The sequence below is a fragment of the Anabas testudineus genome, chromosome 6 (assembly GCF_900324465.2).
Source record: "Anabas testudineus chromosome 6, fAnaTes1.2, whole genome shotgun sequence".
NCBI lineage: Eukaryota > Metazoa > Chordata > Actinopteri > Anabantiformes > Anabantidae > Anabas > Anabas testudineus.
This window is the reverse complement of record NC_046615.1, coordinates 22,392,040-22,409,427: the sequence shown is the minus strand read 5'-3', so window position 1 is coordinate 22,409,427 and position 17,388 is coordinate 22,392,040. Positions and strand designations below refer to the sequence as shown.

At 40.7% G+C, this 17,388-nt stretch overlaps 1 protein-coding gene across 1 annotated transcript; it reads left to right on the top strand.

Annotated features, from left to right (window-relative positions):
* Positions 1 to 1,494: 1,494 nt before the first annotated feature.
* LOC113165633 (ceramide kinase-like) lies at positions 1,495 to 15,782 on the top strand. The gene is made up of 13 exons (XM_026365308.1): positions 1,495 to 1,869; positions 6,939 to 7,079; positions 7,687 to 7,809; positions 7,891 to 8,016; positions 8,106 to 8,172; positions 8,273 to 8,418; positions 9,246 to 9,320; positions 9,761 to 9,913; positions 10,120 to 10,225; positions 10,553 to 10,632; positions 10,933 to 11,138; positions 11,249 to 11,469; positions 11,562 to 15,782. Exons 1-13 carry the CDS (start codon positions 1,734 to 1,736, stop codon positions 11,647 to 11,649), a joined length of 1,668 nt encoding a protein of 555 aa, XP_026221093.1. The 5' UTR covers positions 1,495 to 1,733; the 3' UTR covers positions 11,650 to 15,782.
* The last annotated feature ends 1,606 nt before the right edge of the window (positions 15,783 to 17,388 follow it).

Genomic DNA, 17,388 nt, shown 5'->3' with positions numbered 1-17,388 from the left:
ATCCCATTCAGAGCAAAAAATACTCATCTGCTTTTCATATCATGTCAGTAATCATCATGCTGAAACCTGGATCAGGATCAGCATATAAACCTTGATTCAGTGTTTTCCTGCCTCCTGCAATAACACAAAAACGATGGGTTTAATTAAATAAACCTGGCAGAAAATCAGCACAATTGGATTAGGTTTGCTGGGTTCAGATCCAGTTAAAGGTTAGAAAACAGTTTGTATTAGTCCAAATTAAACCTACAACACTAAAACATCAATTTATTTCAAAGTAAAAATGAATCAGATCTGAAGCTCCACACACATAGAGCACGGTGTGTGCAGCAGCAGCTCCCCCTTCTGTCTCTGAATCCAGTTAAAGTGAAGTAGGAGCGGGAACAGCTCATAGTGGACAGTAAAAAGGTGTTTCACTGCCGTTTGAGGACATTTTTAATGGGTCACTTTGTAATTGTGATTGTATTTGTTACTATTTTTAGATGTTACAAAGCAATTAACTACTTCATAAATCAAATCAAATAATGACAGGATTAATCCACAAGCAAAAATAATATTTTTTTGCAGTTTTATATAGTATATAAAGTAAATTAAATTAGTGCCATATCAACCCACACCAGTAAAATGCAGTTCCCACATGACTGCATCAGTGATTATAATCTAAGCGTTTCATGCATGATAGTTTAACAGTCACAGGGGACATTATGGAGCACAGCCCCGAGAGTTACATAAGAAAACATATGCAAATAGACAAAAGACAGGCAAATTTAAAAAAACATATTACAATAAAACAACACAGGCACAACATTTAGGAAAATGAAGCAGATACAGAAAACACAAGCAAATACAGAAATGTGCTGCAAAAGAGAAAACATACGTGTTTTAGCCCTGCTGTTTTTTCTAAATGGTGGAAAAATGTTTCTTAATTTAACTTTTACTTTCAACAGAGAATTTCAATATGGTATTAGCAATTTTATTAATGTAAAGAATCTGAATACGTTCTCATCTATGACTCTTTTACAGTGTTGATAATGAAAATGCAGGATCACTACACTCATCAGGATTCAGCCTCTGTGCATCTTGGACGGTAAAAACATAAAATGACACGATAAGACATAAAACTGCTCCGTGATCAGCCCTCATTTAATCACAGGTGAGAACTAATTAACCCCCAAACAATAACTAATTACACAGAGGAGGAGGAGCCCAGGGATCTGGGCTCCTCCTCCTCCTCTGTGACGCCATCACGTACACAGCGGCAGACGTCACAGATTCCTGATGCTTTCAGGATCAATAGAAAAATAGAATAAAATAGACAGCTCAATCCATTAAATGTCTGGTATGGTTGTATAAAGCAGGGTAGTAAAATACTCTACATACTACGTAAGAAATGTCATAAGTAAGAAGTAGTAAGAAGTGCAGTAATTAATTAAAACATTTTTTCCCAAAATAGTGATATTAAGACATGTAGAATATTCGACGCTTACTGGCGGCACCTGAAGGCCTCCTTTGGCCCCTCCTACATCCGGTAAGAAACCGCTATCCGTCCTCGGAGCTCCGGACGAACCGCTACACGGACCCGCTCACAAACCTCCGCGGGGTTGTCGACGCTTGTTTTCGGGGTTTGTGGGCCGTCGGTAAACTCGGGGAGAACATGCCCGGGCAGAGGTAACCGTCCCCGCGCTACTGCTGCCTCCTCAGCCGGCTGAAGGACATAGCGGGACGGAGAGCCGCAGATGGAGAGGCCGGGCAGGCTGCTGCTGGTGTCCGAGCTCCGCGTCAGAAACGCCGCGTACAATGTGAGCCTGAGCCGGTCCCTGCTCACCTGGAAGAGACGCGTTTCCAGCCCGGTGTACCACCCGTTCAGACCCAGTAAGACCCGGGGAATGTGTCTGTCCGCCTCCGCCTGTGTGTCTGTGTCTGTCTGTTTGTCTGTGTGCGTGTACGTCGGCCTTGAACGCACCGCGGCAGCCCGTGTGATAAACAAAGGACAGAAGTGAGACTGAGGTGAAGTTGGTCTGAATCAGTCTGAGGTCGATTAGTTAGATAATGAACTGTGAATGTTCAGGACAGGACATCATATGGGCTTTAATAATAATAATAATATGATAATGATATGATATGTCAACTGTCGGACTCACAACATGTGGAGGTCACCGTGAGGCTGCAGGCAGAAGAAAAGGCACGAACCAAACCTCATGCAATTTTCTGACAAGTCTGGAAAAGACATTTCCTGCTCATTAAAAGTTTTATATTTCATCTGCTGTACAAAGCTACTACAGAATGTCCTGTCTGGCCTGTTGGTTGTAGTTATAGTCAACTCGTTTGGATGTTTTTAGGAAGCTTGTGTCTATTTAACAGCAGTATTTCCTGTTTTTCATTAGGGTCCAGTCGTGGACAGATTATTAGACAACACTGGACATACACATGTGAAAACGTCTCCCTCCCCACAAAACAACTCCAAACACTGCATTTGTATTGTTTGTGCCTCTTTGTGGCTGTAGTCCTATTCACTCTGGGCATTTTGTCGTGAATCTCTGTGGTTGTTCTGAGTCATGTTACAGTGATTTGCTCGTTTGGTCTCTTTGCAGTGGTCTTATTTGGTTCTTTGTGGTATGTTTGAGTCTCTGTGGTGGCTTTTTGGATCTTTGTCGTGCATGCCTTTGTGAGTTTTTGTAGTATTGTCTCTTTGGTTTCTCTTAAAAATCTCATTATGACCTTTGCAGCTGTTTTATTCTCTGTGTCCTCGTTGTCTCTGTGCTTCTTTTGCGTCTTTGTGGTGGTTTGCATGTTTGGCATCTCTTTCTCTTTGTGGTTGTTCATCGTCTCGTGTTTGTGGTTCTGTGTCTTTTTGCAGTGGTTTATGTGGCTCTTTAGTTTGTCTTTAGTTTTGTAACTTATATGTTTATGTAGTTTCAGTATTCGGCCATTTTGCTTCAGTTCATCGTCTGTTTCTCTGACACAAACCGCTCCCTGCACCAGCCAGTGGCAGAAAATAACAGTTTTGATTCAACTACTATAATTTAACCAGCTATAATCAACATTTTTTTAACTATGGCTACTTTTATGTGAAATTCCTTGCAGCTGTGTGGAGCTTTTTCTGTTTGCTCTGTGTTTTCCATCCACCTTAGTGTTTGCACATTCATGTCTTAAGCAGAAGTGAGCGGCTTTGCTTCCATTTCATAAATGACTTTAATACTGTACACTACCTGACAAAGTTAGAGCGTAGCTGGTAAAGAAAGGAAAGAAAGAATTGAATTGAATTGAATTAAAGAAAGTGGAACATTTAGCAGCTAAAAAATGACTGTTGTCAATGACTGAATGTTTTTGCTTTGGAGGCACTAAAGAGTTCAAAGAAGTGAATTTATGCACTTAACATTAATCAGGTGAGCACAGCTCAGTTCATGTTCCTCTGTGTGAAGTCAGCAGTTTGTTCAGCTGTTTTTACCATTACCTTGTAATTTCTGTCGTGTGTTTCAGTGATCATTCAGTTCGGACAGACATTCAATTAGTCTTTACTTCTATTCCCACAGTGGACCTGTATCAGTCACTGTACTCCTCCTGTTTGTGTACCAGCAACAGAGAAACCCAGCAGCTGCTCATACCAAGCTTTTGTATCCTCCGTCTGCCATGTCACAATGAAAACTAACTCTGTTTGCATCTGATCATCACTGGAGCACATGTTGAATATAAACCAGTGTGATCCTGCTGCTGTGGTCCTGGACAAACTCAGCTTCATTAAGTTTTTCCTTTTAAAAACATTCATTTGTGACTAAATTGTGTTGTTAGAAATCAAGCAGGCCGGCATGTTTACATCCCCAAACCTCAGTATGTGGATTAAGATCGAGTGAAAAATGTGCGACAGACTTAGTATTAGTAGTTATTTCAATGTACAAAGTCACATTAAACGTTCTGCTGCATGGTTTGTCTTCATCTTTAGACTGTACAACAACTGTAGAGTAAAACACATGCTGGGGACGCGTTGTCCTGCCCCATCACATGTCATTTGTTTAGGACGCCCTGGCCCTGGTGCATTCAGTCCACAGTTGCAGGTCTGGTGATTAAACAGTTCATGTGCAGGTGTGTGTGTGAGCTGTGTTCAGGAAATGAAGAAACATGATTTGAATATTCAAAGCAGCAGAGCAGAGACAAGAGATCACACAGACGCTTTAATCTTTAATCTTTAGATCATGAGATCACAGTTTGTTGGAACAACAGCATTTGAACGTCTATCTTGGGGATTTTAGTTGTGTTCCTGAATATCTTCACCTGTTTTCTGTTATATTTTGAAACACACTTCATCTCTTCTTGCATTAATGAATCATCACCTAACATTGCCTTTGTGAACCACAACACCTGAGATTATGTTGTTGTGGGGTGTGAGCAGGTTGAAGCTTCTTTCTGTTTCCCCTGGTTACAGTTGTTAATTACCTTCATAGCTTTGTTTTTCTGTTCTCATGGTCAAAACAGAAATACCTCCTTGGTGTGTAAACCTACAACAGAGAGCAGAGTGGGTTTGTTTTGTGTGTAATTGTGTTTAAGTTCTGCGTCTCTACCGTCCAAAGACATATTCACATCACAGGGTGTTGCTGCCACAGGTCTGTCTCTGGACTTTACATTAAGAAAGTAGCACTGTGTTCATATCGAAGGCAAAGCATGAGTTGACAGCGCTAATGAAGCATTTGGGGACAGTACAGAGTGTAGGTCATCTGTGTTGTGAGGCATTCAGGGCAGCGATCAGAACCCAGTGTTGTTTTAGTGTTGTTTTAGTGTTGTTTAAATAAAACTAGCACCAAAAAGCAAAACGCGTCTTATTATTTAAGTGTTAAGTTGAATTCTTACTCATCTGAGGAACCTTTACTGCAATTTGTTTTGTTCTGGGGTTTCGAACTATGGAGGAGTTTTATAAAACTGACAGTATTCAACACTCTGGGGTTAAGTAGAGCCGGAGCCCGTGAGAGCTGAGCTCCATCGTCTGAAGTAACACAGTCTTGCCCACTGTGTGTGTGTGTGTAGACATTCTTTCATACTGACTAAACAAAGCTTCTTTTTTTGACTGTATCAAATTACTGCATCCGTCACATAGCAGCAGGATCAATTTGTGTCTTCAAACTGTGCACAAATTATGCGACTGGCACAGCAGTGTTAACATGATTTATTATTTAAACTTTGTGCTGTGACTTACTGTGTGAATCTGCAACACTAAAACATCATTGTCACTAGTCAACTACACTGTACTGAAGAAATAAAACCTAAAAAACTGTAGTTGGTGATCTTCCTCTCAGCCTCTCTGGATAAGGACCTAACTCCCAGTAAATCCTAATTTAACCCCTGGAAATGCTGAGTACAATGCAGATGTTTCCTCCTCTGCTCTGTGCAGTGTTTGGTAACTGTCTGGTTCTCCTGCAGGGTTTTGTGTTCCTTCCTTCTCTCGTCGACCAGACTCAGGTAGGAGTCATGTTTCCCCACAATGCATTGTGCCACCTCCACCTGCTGACTGCAGGTGTAGTGATTGTGTTTCTGTGTTTAATGGCTGAACCATGACCTCTGTGTGCTTTGAGACCCAGCCATGCGTTTTGTTCCAAAATGATGAAAATGTATAAGTTGAGCCTCAAGAATCAACAGGTGTACCTGTCCCTGTCCAAATTCCAGACTACTGTCATACTTCTACCATTATTTTCAATTTCATAAAAAGAAAAAAACATATTTTGGAATAAAACCTGTTTGTGAGACGTCAGTAGACTTGGTTTAGTCTGTCCTCTTCTTCGTTCCTGGTCCGGTGTTTGATGTGTCGTTTGGCTTTGAGCAGCTCGTGCTGCTGCTGCTATTACTCTTTGTCAGGTGAACATCTCATGTCTCTGTGTTAAATATGCAGCTGGAGATGTGATGTTGTTGGACTAGTGTTGGACTAGCTTAGCACAGCTCCAGTAGCAAACTCTCCTAAAACCTGAGCCCAGCTAGGAAGGATAGCTAAGCTAATGTTAGACCATAGCTGTTGTGCTGAGCACGTGGGCGACCTTTGAGTTGAAAAGAGTCAAAATACATATACAACAGTGTCGTCTGCATAAAAGTGGATCTTACAAGTTTGTGTAGAGTGTAAATAGTCGTGCCCAGCACTCACGTTTCGGGGACTGTTGAAACACGCCATGCCAGCCGTCTGACCTGATTCAGCCTCTGTGATGCCTTCAGGTGTAAACAGAGCAGCAGGAAAGTGATGATGGTTGTCGTCATCACAGCTTCACAGTCCAGGTGTCGCATTATGTGTCATGTTTCATCTGCATTGAAAGTTGATCTGCACGTCGGTTTTCTCTCAGGGTTAACTCTGTGACACAGGTGTGAGAATCATGTGCTGAACAGGTAACTGATGGAGAGAGTAACATTATTGAACTGAATTTACATGATAAATAAAAATTTACATGATAAATAAAAAACTTTATTTGACAACTTTTTCAAAAGATAAAAAGGTACTAGCAATTGTCATGAAGTTTTTTTTATTTAAGCGTCTGCGGACAGTGTAGGAAACTTATTATTTATTACATTGCAAATGCCTTAAAAATCATAATATGTTATCCGTGACTCCTACACAAGTAAAATCCTAATGGATCTTTTTTCTGTAGTTGATAAATCAGTTTGGCTGTGTGAGTTGTGGTGATTTCTTTACCCTATGTTTTAGCTCAGACATTCAAAACCAGAAACTACTCAACTCAATCCACCCATATGGAACCCATTGGTTATAAATTCATGTCTTATTTTTCAGACAACTGCTGGTTTCACTTCATTTCTTTCTAATGTCATGTGAAATCTTCTGCGTCACATAAAGGTGGTTTTATTGTAGTCACATTGACAAAAACCTGAAACTGTAAGAAAACTGACTGGACAGTGCACAAGAGGCAGCAGCTGCATTGTAAAGCTAACAAACTGTATTGATGTGTGTTGTTCAGGTGTGTGTCACAGTGTGTCAGTGTCAGAGATCATCTCTGTCAGAGAAGAGGATGAGGAGAACAGCAGCAGAGGAAGAGACGATGGCAGTTGGAAAAAGATCAAGGAGAGAGAAGGAAAGAACTGCAGGCAGGCCTTCACAGGTAAACAACCAGCAGCTCCTTAATACACCTGAACAGGCAGTTAACGCACCTGAAACTACTTGTAAAGGTAAAAATGAAGAGATGTAGTAAACGACAAAAAAAACAACAAAAAACATCTGTTAACACATCTGGGAAAACCCACACATTAATCACATTTTGAAAAACATCTGGAGATCAGTGAACACACCTTTTTAAAACACCTGGAAATATATTAAACACACATCAAAACAGACCTGCAAAAAAACACTTTATTTATTAAGAGCTTAAAAAAGTCTGTGAACTCACTTTGAAAAACACCTGGAAATATAATAAACACACCTCAAAACAGACCTGGAAACGGAGTCAACACTATTTATTTATTGATTTACAACTTTAAAAAGTCTGTGAACACACCTTTAAAACACCTGGAAATACACTAATGACTGAATTAATAATTCACTTAAATTATCACTTAACATATGTGAAACACTTCCTGTACTTCTTCACAATAAAAGCATTCCATTGGCTCCTGTGGGAAACGACTAATCAATCGGTTTATGATTCACTCTTTATTACCTCATAAATCAATTATCAAGTGATCAATTTGACGTGTGTGTGTTTGTTTCAGTGATGTATGTGGAGAGGTGTCGGCAGCACCGCTGGCGGTGTGCCGAGGTCACCTTCACGTGTTCGGACGTAGCACTGTGTCAACGCTGGGTCAGCAGCATCAGAGAGCAGCTCGTCACAATCAGTATGACTTCACAACAACACACACTAACCAACACACGTCATTACAGGAAACTGTGATTAACGCTGTTATTGCTGTTTGCAGCCAGCAGACCCAAACACCTGCTGGTCTACATCAATCCGTACGGGGGGAAGCGTCAGGGCAAACGCATCTACGAGCAGAAGGTGGCTCCACTTTTCGCCCAGGCTGGCATCTCCACAGACGTCATCGGTAAATCTGTCAAAATTCACCTCTTGCTCTCCAAATTCCTGTGTCTGGAATTCTACATCTAAAATGTGTTGGTGTGTGTGTTGGGACAGTGACGGAGTATGCCAATCATGCGAGGGATCACCTGAGGACGGAGGCAGAGCTGAAAAATTTTGATGGGTGAGTTTTAATTTTCTGTTATTATTCACTGTTCCACACATTCAGGAAATCCTACAGGTTAGTCAGCTCCTGCTAACATTTCACTTTGACCTCTGCTCAGCGTGGTGTGTGTCGGAGGAGACGGTATGTTCAGTGAGATCATCCATGGGCTGATCTGGAGGACGCAGATCGACGACGGCGTAGATACAAACTGTCCAGATGAGACGCTGTTGCCCTGCTCACTCCGCATTGGGATCATTCCTGCAGGTCAGAAACACTGATGACTCCGAGGTCTTTAAGCAGGTTGTGGAGCTCCTCGAGAGAAGCGTCAGTCATCCATCCATCCGTCCTGTTGCCATTGTTACCTATATTCATTAATTTTGTTGACTGTCTGTGTTTATCCAGCACTTTTAAACTGCTCTTACCACACATACTTATATTGTACATATATTTATTTTAGGGCAAACACGGCTAAAGGTTTAAAAATGTTTTTAGCATTTTCAAAGAAAATATAAATATAATAAATACGTTATATATCATAGAAAAGCTGAACACAGCTCAGATTTCCAGGTTATTGTATTGATATTTAATTGAATCAGGGAGTATTAATATTCAGGAGACGCCACACAACAGTTTATTCACTGGACATATAGACTCACAAAGGTTAATATAGCTTCAGGTGTGACTTTAATAGACTCATAGGGGACGACAGAATGGAGAGCTGTATTCTTGTAAATGCAGGTCCTGACTGTGTCCTCATTTCTCAGTTTGTTCAGTTTGTCTGTGTCCTTTGTGTTTTCTGTTGTTCTGCTTAAATGCTCTATAAATACATGCAGTCATCAGGGTGACATTAATTCTCTGTGCAGCAGTGGAGAGGCAGCGGCTCACCTGGTTAATTAATGACTACCCTGATTGCTGCAGGTGTTAGTATGTATGTGATGAATGTGTAATTTCCAAATGTTGTATTTGAACAGAAAACGTTTCTGAACATAAATATAATAGTTTTCTCAGGAATATAAGTTCGACCTCACTTGAATCTTTCTGCACTATTAAACATAAGTCGTTCTAAATGAGTGAATGTTTGTTTGTTTCAGGTTCAACTGACTGTATCTGCTTCGCCACTGTGGGCACCAACGACCCTGTAACCTCTGCACTGCACATCATAGTGGGTCAGTCATATGTTCTCACTACAAATCAGTAATAACAGGAATCATTTCAGGAGTGGAACAGGGTATACAAAGGACACGCTTGTGAATAAAGGAATTGTGTTTGTGCTTCGATGGTGAGATTTACAATTTGACAGGTTGCTAATACAAGGAAGAAGGACAAAATAAAACAACCCAGTTCCATCATAACGGAAACTTTAAAATGTGTAGATTACAAATAATATTTAATTATGAATACGTTTGGATTTGCACGGTTGTTCTAACAAAACATAAGGAATCACATGTTTCATCACTCTGTTTAATTATGGCTCCTTTAAGAACTTATAGAAAAACATCTCTTGTCATCAGCAGATTGTCAAAAGCTTCCAACAGTAGGTGGCACTGCAACACAGTTTTCAGGATGATATTATTCACATCGTTGTTTGTTTAATTATATTGTTCAGGAGATTCTCAGCCAATAGACGTTTGCTCCGTCCATCATAACAACACGTTTCTGCGATACTCCGTCTCCCTGCTGGGATACGGCTTCTACGGTGATGTGTTAACTGACAGTGAGAGGAAAAGATGGATGGGACCGGCCAGATATGACTTCTCAGGTAGAAAAACAGACATATGAGTGCATTCTAATACTGAAGAACACTTTGAAACCTGGTGAAAATCATCTTTTCTGTTTTAAGTTTAATTATGAACTTTTACTTGCGATGAATCAGAGATAATGTTGATCACTCAGTCAGCCCCATTTATTTATCATGTGTCATGTGTGAACTACTGAACTTTCACGTGGATGTTTTGTGTTCTCCAGGTGTGAAGATGTTTCTGACTCATCATTACTATGAAGGAACAGTGTCCTACTTGCCAGCCAGAGGCATCGTGGGAACCCCGCGAGATGCCACCAGATGTCGATCAGGGTGAGACAGCGGCTGTGCAGATGTTACAGTGTGTTTTTTAGAAAGGGAAAAAGCTAATGGTTCAAAACTAAAACTTTTGAGTGTGTTCTTTCAATTTAGTTAGTAAGAATAGCTAGGTTTGTAGGATTATGGTAGCTATATAAACTAGAGATAGATAAACTTGCTCGATTAAGGTTAACTAACATGTTAGTCAGACAAGGTTAATCTGAATGAGTTTCTTTCCCGTTTACTTTAGCAACTGCAACTATGTTCAGCTAATGGTTCTGTGTTGCAGCTAAAACATCTGGTTCTGGTTAAACTTTTTGTTTGTTTTCTGTAAATTTCCAGCTGTGTGGTTTGTCAGCACAACGGGCAGCTATATTCAGAGAGAGACGAGCAGAATGAGATGGATGAAGCATCAGACAGTGGTGAGTCCAACAAACCATCATCCAGCTCTAACAAGCCAGAGTCAAGTCAAATGTTTAAGTGATTCAGTATGTTCTGTGATGGAAGTTAAATTTCTTGTCTCTCATTGCCCAGCGTTTCCTTTCCTTAATGGTCTGTGATCGGTCTATGCTCCTATAGCCAGATACTGCTGGATGTACTGGAGTGTATTCATAGTTGTGGTCTCAATATCAACGTTTTCATCAGTGAAAGCCAAACTCCTCAAAGAGGGAAAAGTTTGGCAGCAGAAAGAGAGAGAGGTCAGATCTGTCTTTTTGTTTCAGAGAATGACAGCGAGTGGAGGACAGTTCGAGGGAAGTTCCTGGCTATAAATGCTGCAAGTATGAGCTGTGCTTGTCCTCGCAGCCCCAAAGGCCTCTCACCTGCTGCTCACCTGGCCAACGGCACCACTGACCTCATCCTGGTCCGAAAATGTTCCCGCTTTGACTTCCTCAGGCACCTCCTCCGACACACCAGCAAAGACGACCAGGTGTGACACAGGGCAAGGATGCTAAACGAGTTGGTGCTGCAACTTGTTATTGTCGTGACTGTGATTAATTTCTTTGCTGATTTCTGATTTCTCATTTCCTGTTCGACCAGTTTGACCTGACCTTTGTTGAGGTGCACCGCGTGCGGCGTTTCCGCTTCACTCCACGTCACTGCCAGAGCGACTCAGACCTGGAGTTGGACCTGCAGGAGAGCAGCAAACGGCAGATCTTCAGCCAGATCTGTCGAGACCACCCGGCTTGTGGTTGCACTCCCACCTACAGCAGCTGGAACTGCGACGGCGAGATCCTGACGCACACAGCTATCGACGTCAGGTACCAGTCTCTGACAGTCTTTTATTTTGTTATTATCAACTATTGACTCTGGTAAAATGTATTTTACACCTTCTCCTTCTTGTCTTCCCCAGAGTGCACTGCCAGTTGATCAAGCTATTTGCACGAGGCATTGAAGAGCCAGCAGTGTTCGAGGATGTCGCCAACCCGTGTGCAATATAGGCCCACTCCTCCATTCATCCCTATCACACACTGGAGTCTTCCTGTTTCCAGCCGCCGTCTACATCACTGCTGTCATCACTGTCATGCAACACTCATTGAATTCTTCATGAGACTTGACAGGATCTGCTGTGAAAAACCTTCGGGTTCTGGTTTCTAAAAGTCTGAAACATTGTCCCCTGAAAAACGGCTTTTAATGTTTGTAGAATCAGGAAATTACAGATTCACCCTCAGATTTTGGAATTGTTGTGGAGGACGCTGTCGGTGTTTTGGTGTGAACAGCGGAGTGGTTGTGAGGTGTCTGGCACCTGGTTTAGTTTTAACATTTAGTTCCCGTCTTGAATCGGAGACCCTGTGTTGTTAAATAATCCTCTGATCTTGCCCTAATTCTCCTGAGGTTAAAAATGTTGCCTGAAATAACCACACGATGTGTGACCCAGCAGCTGCTGTAGGAGAAAAGGGGCAGAGACATTGTCTGCTATGCTCTTTGTGTGAATGGGCTGCAGGCTTAATATCAGACTTCCTTTGGAACATGTGAGTGTTTTGACCAGACCAGAGGACTGTGGACATCTAGACTGTCTCATTGCTGTTTGAACTGTGACTCAGTCACACTAGTGTGTGAACTTGTCTCAGTCTTGTAGGTGCCTGCATTTGGACTTTTTCCTTCTCCTGAGTTGATCTTATTGTCTGTCTTGATCTTATGAGCATATTTTACGTGCATAAACTTGTGTGAGTGTTTTGAGTGGGTGTTGTTGTGAGTTTCCAGGATGTGAGTCGTCGCGACGTCATGGGTATGTTACAGTCTCAGCTGGCCTCGTTCGTGTTTAGCAGACCAGAGAGGCTGTTATTTGATATTAGAGGTCTTGACTTGACCACCTTTGGACTCTACTTTGACTAGAAACTATTCTTCTACTTTGACTTTGACTTCACCTACCAGTTACCCTCACCTGGCTCACCTCACTAATATGCACTAGAAGCTCATGACTTTGTCTTCGCCTTGATCTAATGTGTAGATTAGTTTGATTTGTGGTGGCATCTTTCCACATTCTTTTAGTGCAGTAGTGCTTAAGTCTGGCCCTTTTCTCCCATTTCAGACGATTCTCTGCCCTGTGGACGTGATGCAGACCTACTACAAAGGAAAAACAATTGTATTTATTTAGCATTTACATAGAATAGAAAGTGTTACAGACGTTGTAGCTTATTTGCACTTTTTAAGTAGTTTTGTTGTTTTTAAATACTCAGTATATCCTGGATATGAAATTACGCTATGTTACATGTTTTAACAGATACCAGACACCTGACATTCATCAAACACATCCATTAGAATTGCCTCCAGCGTTCTGTGTTCCTGTCTTTTCCCAGGAACACCTGAACTTAATCGTAGCTGTCAAATTATATTTTTACATATTTTTATTTCCACCAAATTTAGAAAAAAGAAAACTGTGACACACCTTAAATTTCAGTTCTAGTGAAGAAAATTGTGTCAGTCAGGCTGGTCGTGACTGAGGAACTTCAACAGTTTTTAATCTTTCATCTCTTCTCAATATGCAACAAAGGAAACCAACGTGTTTTACAGCTTTAACAGAAGCGTTTCACATAAACTGTGCAGGTACTCTGTCTTCAACATGAGCCGGAGTTGTAGCTGTAACTTCAACTGAGTTCTCAACTCATCTGTTGGGTAATTTTTGTTTTACAAAACCTCAGGTTAATCATATGAACCTTCCATAAATTAAATGGTATTCAGACAACACAAGCATATTTTTAGTGATTTCCAGCAGCCGTTTGGTGAAAAGGTCTGGATGAATTGATGTTCCTGTTGGTCCTAAAGTTGTAGGTTGGCGTTAAGCTCAGGGTTCTGTGCAGGTCATCAAGGTTCTTTGACAGCAAACCATATTTTCCTTTAGGACCTGCTGCAATTATGGGAGTAAATATGCCGAGAAAACAAAGGGCCCCAAATGTCCTTTCAGTCAAACTTGGAGGGCCTAGACCAAACCAGCAAAACAGACCCAGAACAAAGAGACAGTAAATGATGTGGTTCCCAGCCTGGGGATCAGGACAACACTTTAGCTAGTTTAATAAGACGGGAACCTTCAAGCACTTAGAAATTGAATTTACTCTTCACGATTATTTGTATTTTCTCTTGTGACCATCTGAGTTTTCCTGTAGCTCCATCATCAGGTGAAATGTTTCATTCATTAGCACTTTTATGACCAAATACTTGCACAGTTAGTGACATTCCCATCAGCCTCAGCTTCACATCGTAGGGCTAAACATGAGGATGTTGGCATTGTCATTATAAACTTTGATCTCATAACATCATCTCAGTGTGCTTAAGCACAACCTCACAGAGCCACTAGCATGTTTGCAGACTAGTGTTTGGTTGTGGATAGGTTTGTGTTAGATTAGTGCAGATTAAACAGTCTAGTCTGATTTGCTCACTACCAGTAGACCTATGCAAACTGATGAGAGGTCACAGGCCCGAAAGGTTGGGAACCACAAGTGTTTATCCACAAACATGTTGTATGTAGCTCAACAACCAAACAAACTATGTACACGAGTCCATAAAACCACCAATTATGAGTTCAGTTGTATTCGTGGAAGTTTATATTATGATGTAAAGTTTTGTGAAGCGGCTCTTTTAAAGTCCAGTGTTGATAATCAACCATCTGATCCCACTGATCTGTTCTGTTGTAGAGCCTCTTTCAGGTCTCAGTCTTCAACATGGACTGTGGAGCTTCCACAGGACCTTGAAAACATAGATTAAATAACAACCTGAGGCTCCAGCAGTGATTTGGAAAACTACCCCGAGATCAACCGGACAGGAGGTTGAGTCTCAGCACTGGACTGTGGCTGTAGGTCTGTGTGTTTGTTTCCTCCTTACTGACCTCGAGCTGGACTCAAGCTGAAGGTAGACAGACCAGTCACCTTTCAGCTCTCTCGTGATCTTAATCTGACCAAATACTGGGCTTTAATAATGTAGCTACCTGTGTTTGTGACAGTTGTAGCTCAAGGTCTTCACAGGTTCACAGCAAAACCCCTGAAACTGGAAAATTCAGTTTTAAGACATGAACACGAACAGAAACGGATCAGAGTCGAGTTATTACACTTAGTCTAGTGGATGTGATGGATGTAAGTGTTTGTAGCAGCATGATGCTGCATCACTGTGTATTTACCAACCTCGGTTCCTAGTTAACTTGTGAAGATCTTCAGCTGCATGTTTCATGCTGATTTATCTCTGACCATCATATTAATGTACAATCGGCATGTGGTGTTGTGTTGAAACACATTTTGACCAAATGTGTTAAACTTGTGCACAAAGAGGTCGACTGACCAGAGATGGCTTAAGTGGATTTTCAATTAGGAGAGGAAAAAATTATTTATTTACATTTAGCTGGTTGTAATTGTTAAGAAATGTGTTTGTGCTTTAGTACTAAAGTAGATTTTGTGCCTGGTCAAACCAGAAAGTGTCTAAATCATTTGCATGTGGTAATCACTTGGGAAGCTAACCGCTAACATGCTATTTATCCACAGACATAAAAGCCCAGTTAGCAAAGTAGTAACGAACCAGACGGTCTGAGAACTCTTTAACTAGAGTTAGTTAACTGTTTTCTACCACTTTGGTCTCAGAATTGATGTTCTGAAGATTTATTTTTATCCTTGAATCCGTCTGCAGCAGAGGAGTTAAATCACTTTACAGTGTTTAAGGTTTAAGACCTTACAAATACAACTGTAAAGAATTATATCGATGTATATTGCGGCCATCTGCCTCTCCAGAAAGCTGGAATGAAAGGATTTCACAGCAAAATGTCAACGATAAACTTATTTACTGTACCTACGGTATTTTGAGCTGGTTTATTATAAAATGTTCCTGATATAAATTCTGGTTTGACCTGGACTTTGGAGTCAAATATGTAAAAACCTAGGATTTAGAATTTATCCTGTTTATCTTTCTGTTAAATCACGTAGTCTAGTCCCATTTTAAAGCCTCTCCTTCCAACTTTCTACACTGTAGTTGAACCTAACACTGAAAACTAGTTTGATTTGAATCAGTCGACCTCTGGCTGTAATCTGAGCTGAAACTCACTTTTAACTTCTGCTGTAGCTGTCTATCAGGAATAAAAACATATTCAACAATTTGTTGGTGTACAAAACATTATTCTCCACATGAGACCATTGAAAGGACAGTTCTGTATTATACTTAAAAGCCAAAAAAAAACTTTTTAAAATATGATGAATAGAAATTAAATAAAACTGTGGCTCATTCAGGCTGAACTTATCATCTAATTAAATATCAGTAAGGGGGGGGGGGACAAAACCTTTTAACGCTCCAACTCTGAAAACAGTCCTGACGGAGCCGACAGCAGCAGAGATCGCAGTAATAAAATAATATCAATGTGTGTCCAAGGATTAATGCCCTCAATCGATGTGTGGGAACAAACAGCAGGCAGCTCTCACAGGTGATTAGGACTCATTAAGGAAGTCACATCCAATCATTTCATTAATATTTCAGGAAGTGAACAAACTGGAAAATCTGACTCCAAACTCATTCTGTTGACACAGTAAATAATCAGAGCAATAAAGCCAGAGGGAAGTCCGATGGAGGGTCGATACCTGAGGGGGTACAAAAGCCAGAGGCCTGCACCCTCATCCCCAATCTGCAGGTCTGATCCGGTCTCTGAGCAGGATCCATCCAGGTGAGTGTCTGGTAAGAGAATTTAATAGAGTTCTTTAGTTGTGACTCATTTGTTTTTACCAACCTTTATTGTTTAAAGTTGTATTTTCTGGATAATTATAAATGTGTTTTACTTTAAAGAAGTAAACTAAAGTTCTACTTCTTTATTTTTAATTGGATGCTATTAATATCTGCCACAGACAAGTGATGTTTTATTCACATTATTACTAATATTTTTTGAATGATTCTCATATGAACAACCTTTTTTGAAGTGTTGGGTTGAGTACAGAAGTATTAGATTCCATTAATCATTTGTGCTGATGGTTTTAACAATCGCATCTCAGACAGCTGTATGAGACAAATGCAGCTACACTGAGGTGGTTTTGTGAGGGTTGAAAAAAGATGCACAAATAATTTATTTGTTAAACGTTGCTTTGATTTATGTGCGAATGATTGTCTTTGGGTGAAGTTGCAGATTTTGATCTTTTACAAAAAACTCGAATGGTTGAAATGATTTGAAGTTGATTATTTGGATTAGATGAGTAGATCTGATCCAACAACTTCATGTTCAGTTTGTCTCCTTAGGAAATCATCATCATCCTCATCCTCATCCTCATGATGCCGTCCATGTGTGTGACTCAGGTGTTTCTCCTGCTGGCTCTCGTCCACCTCACCACATCACTTCCTGTCAGGTACCATTTGATTTCTGCTAAAAACCGATGGTTGAATAAAAATGTGTAAAGATTTATGACTTTATTCATTTATTAAATGATTTCATTCATAGAATTGACCTTGTGCATGAAATGTGTCATATAAATAAACCTGTCTTCTCTCTGAATGTGTCATGTATCTTCCTGCTACGTGACCTCAGGGATGATGATGAAGTGGAGAGTTTCCTGACTGAGATCCAACACCTGAATGCACCATTTTCACTGTCGCGGATTAACTCTGCAGACACTCTGCTTGAAGCCAGACTCAGGTACGTCTACACCAAAATGATTAATGAATAACCTCATGGTGCAAAGCACCTGTAGGCACGAATGCTTTTAAATTGCACTGTGGCTGTTATT

What these genes read in the sequence shown, in the direction of transcription:
- LOC113165633 (XM_026365308.1), top strand. Translation starts at nt 1,734, where the DNA reads ATGGAGAGGCCGGGCAGGCTGCTGCTGGTGTCCGAGCTCCGCGTCAGA. An exon ending in GGCCAGATATGACTTCTCAG is followed by an intron (nt 9,914 to 10,119) that starts GTAGAAAAACAG and finishes TGTGTTCTCCAG; the next exon opens with GTGTGAAGATGTTTCTGACT. An exon ending in ACACCAGCAAAGACGACCAG is followed by an intron (nt 11,139 to 11,248) that starts GTGTGACACAGG and finishes CTGTTCGACCAG; the next exon opens with TTTGACCTGACCTTTGTTGA.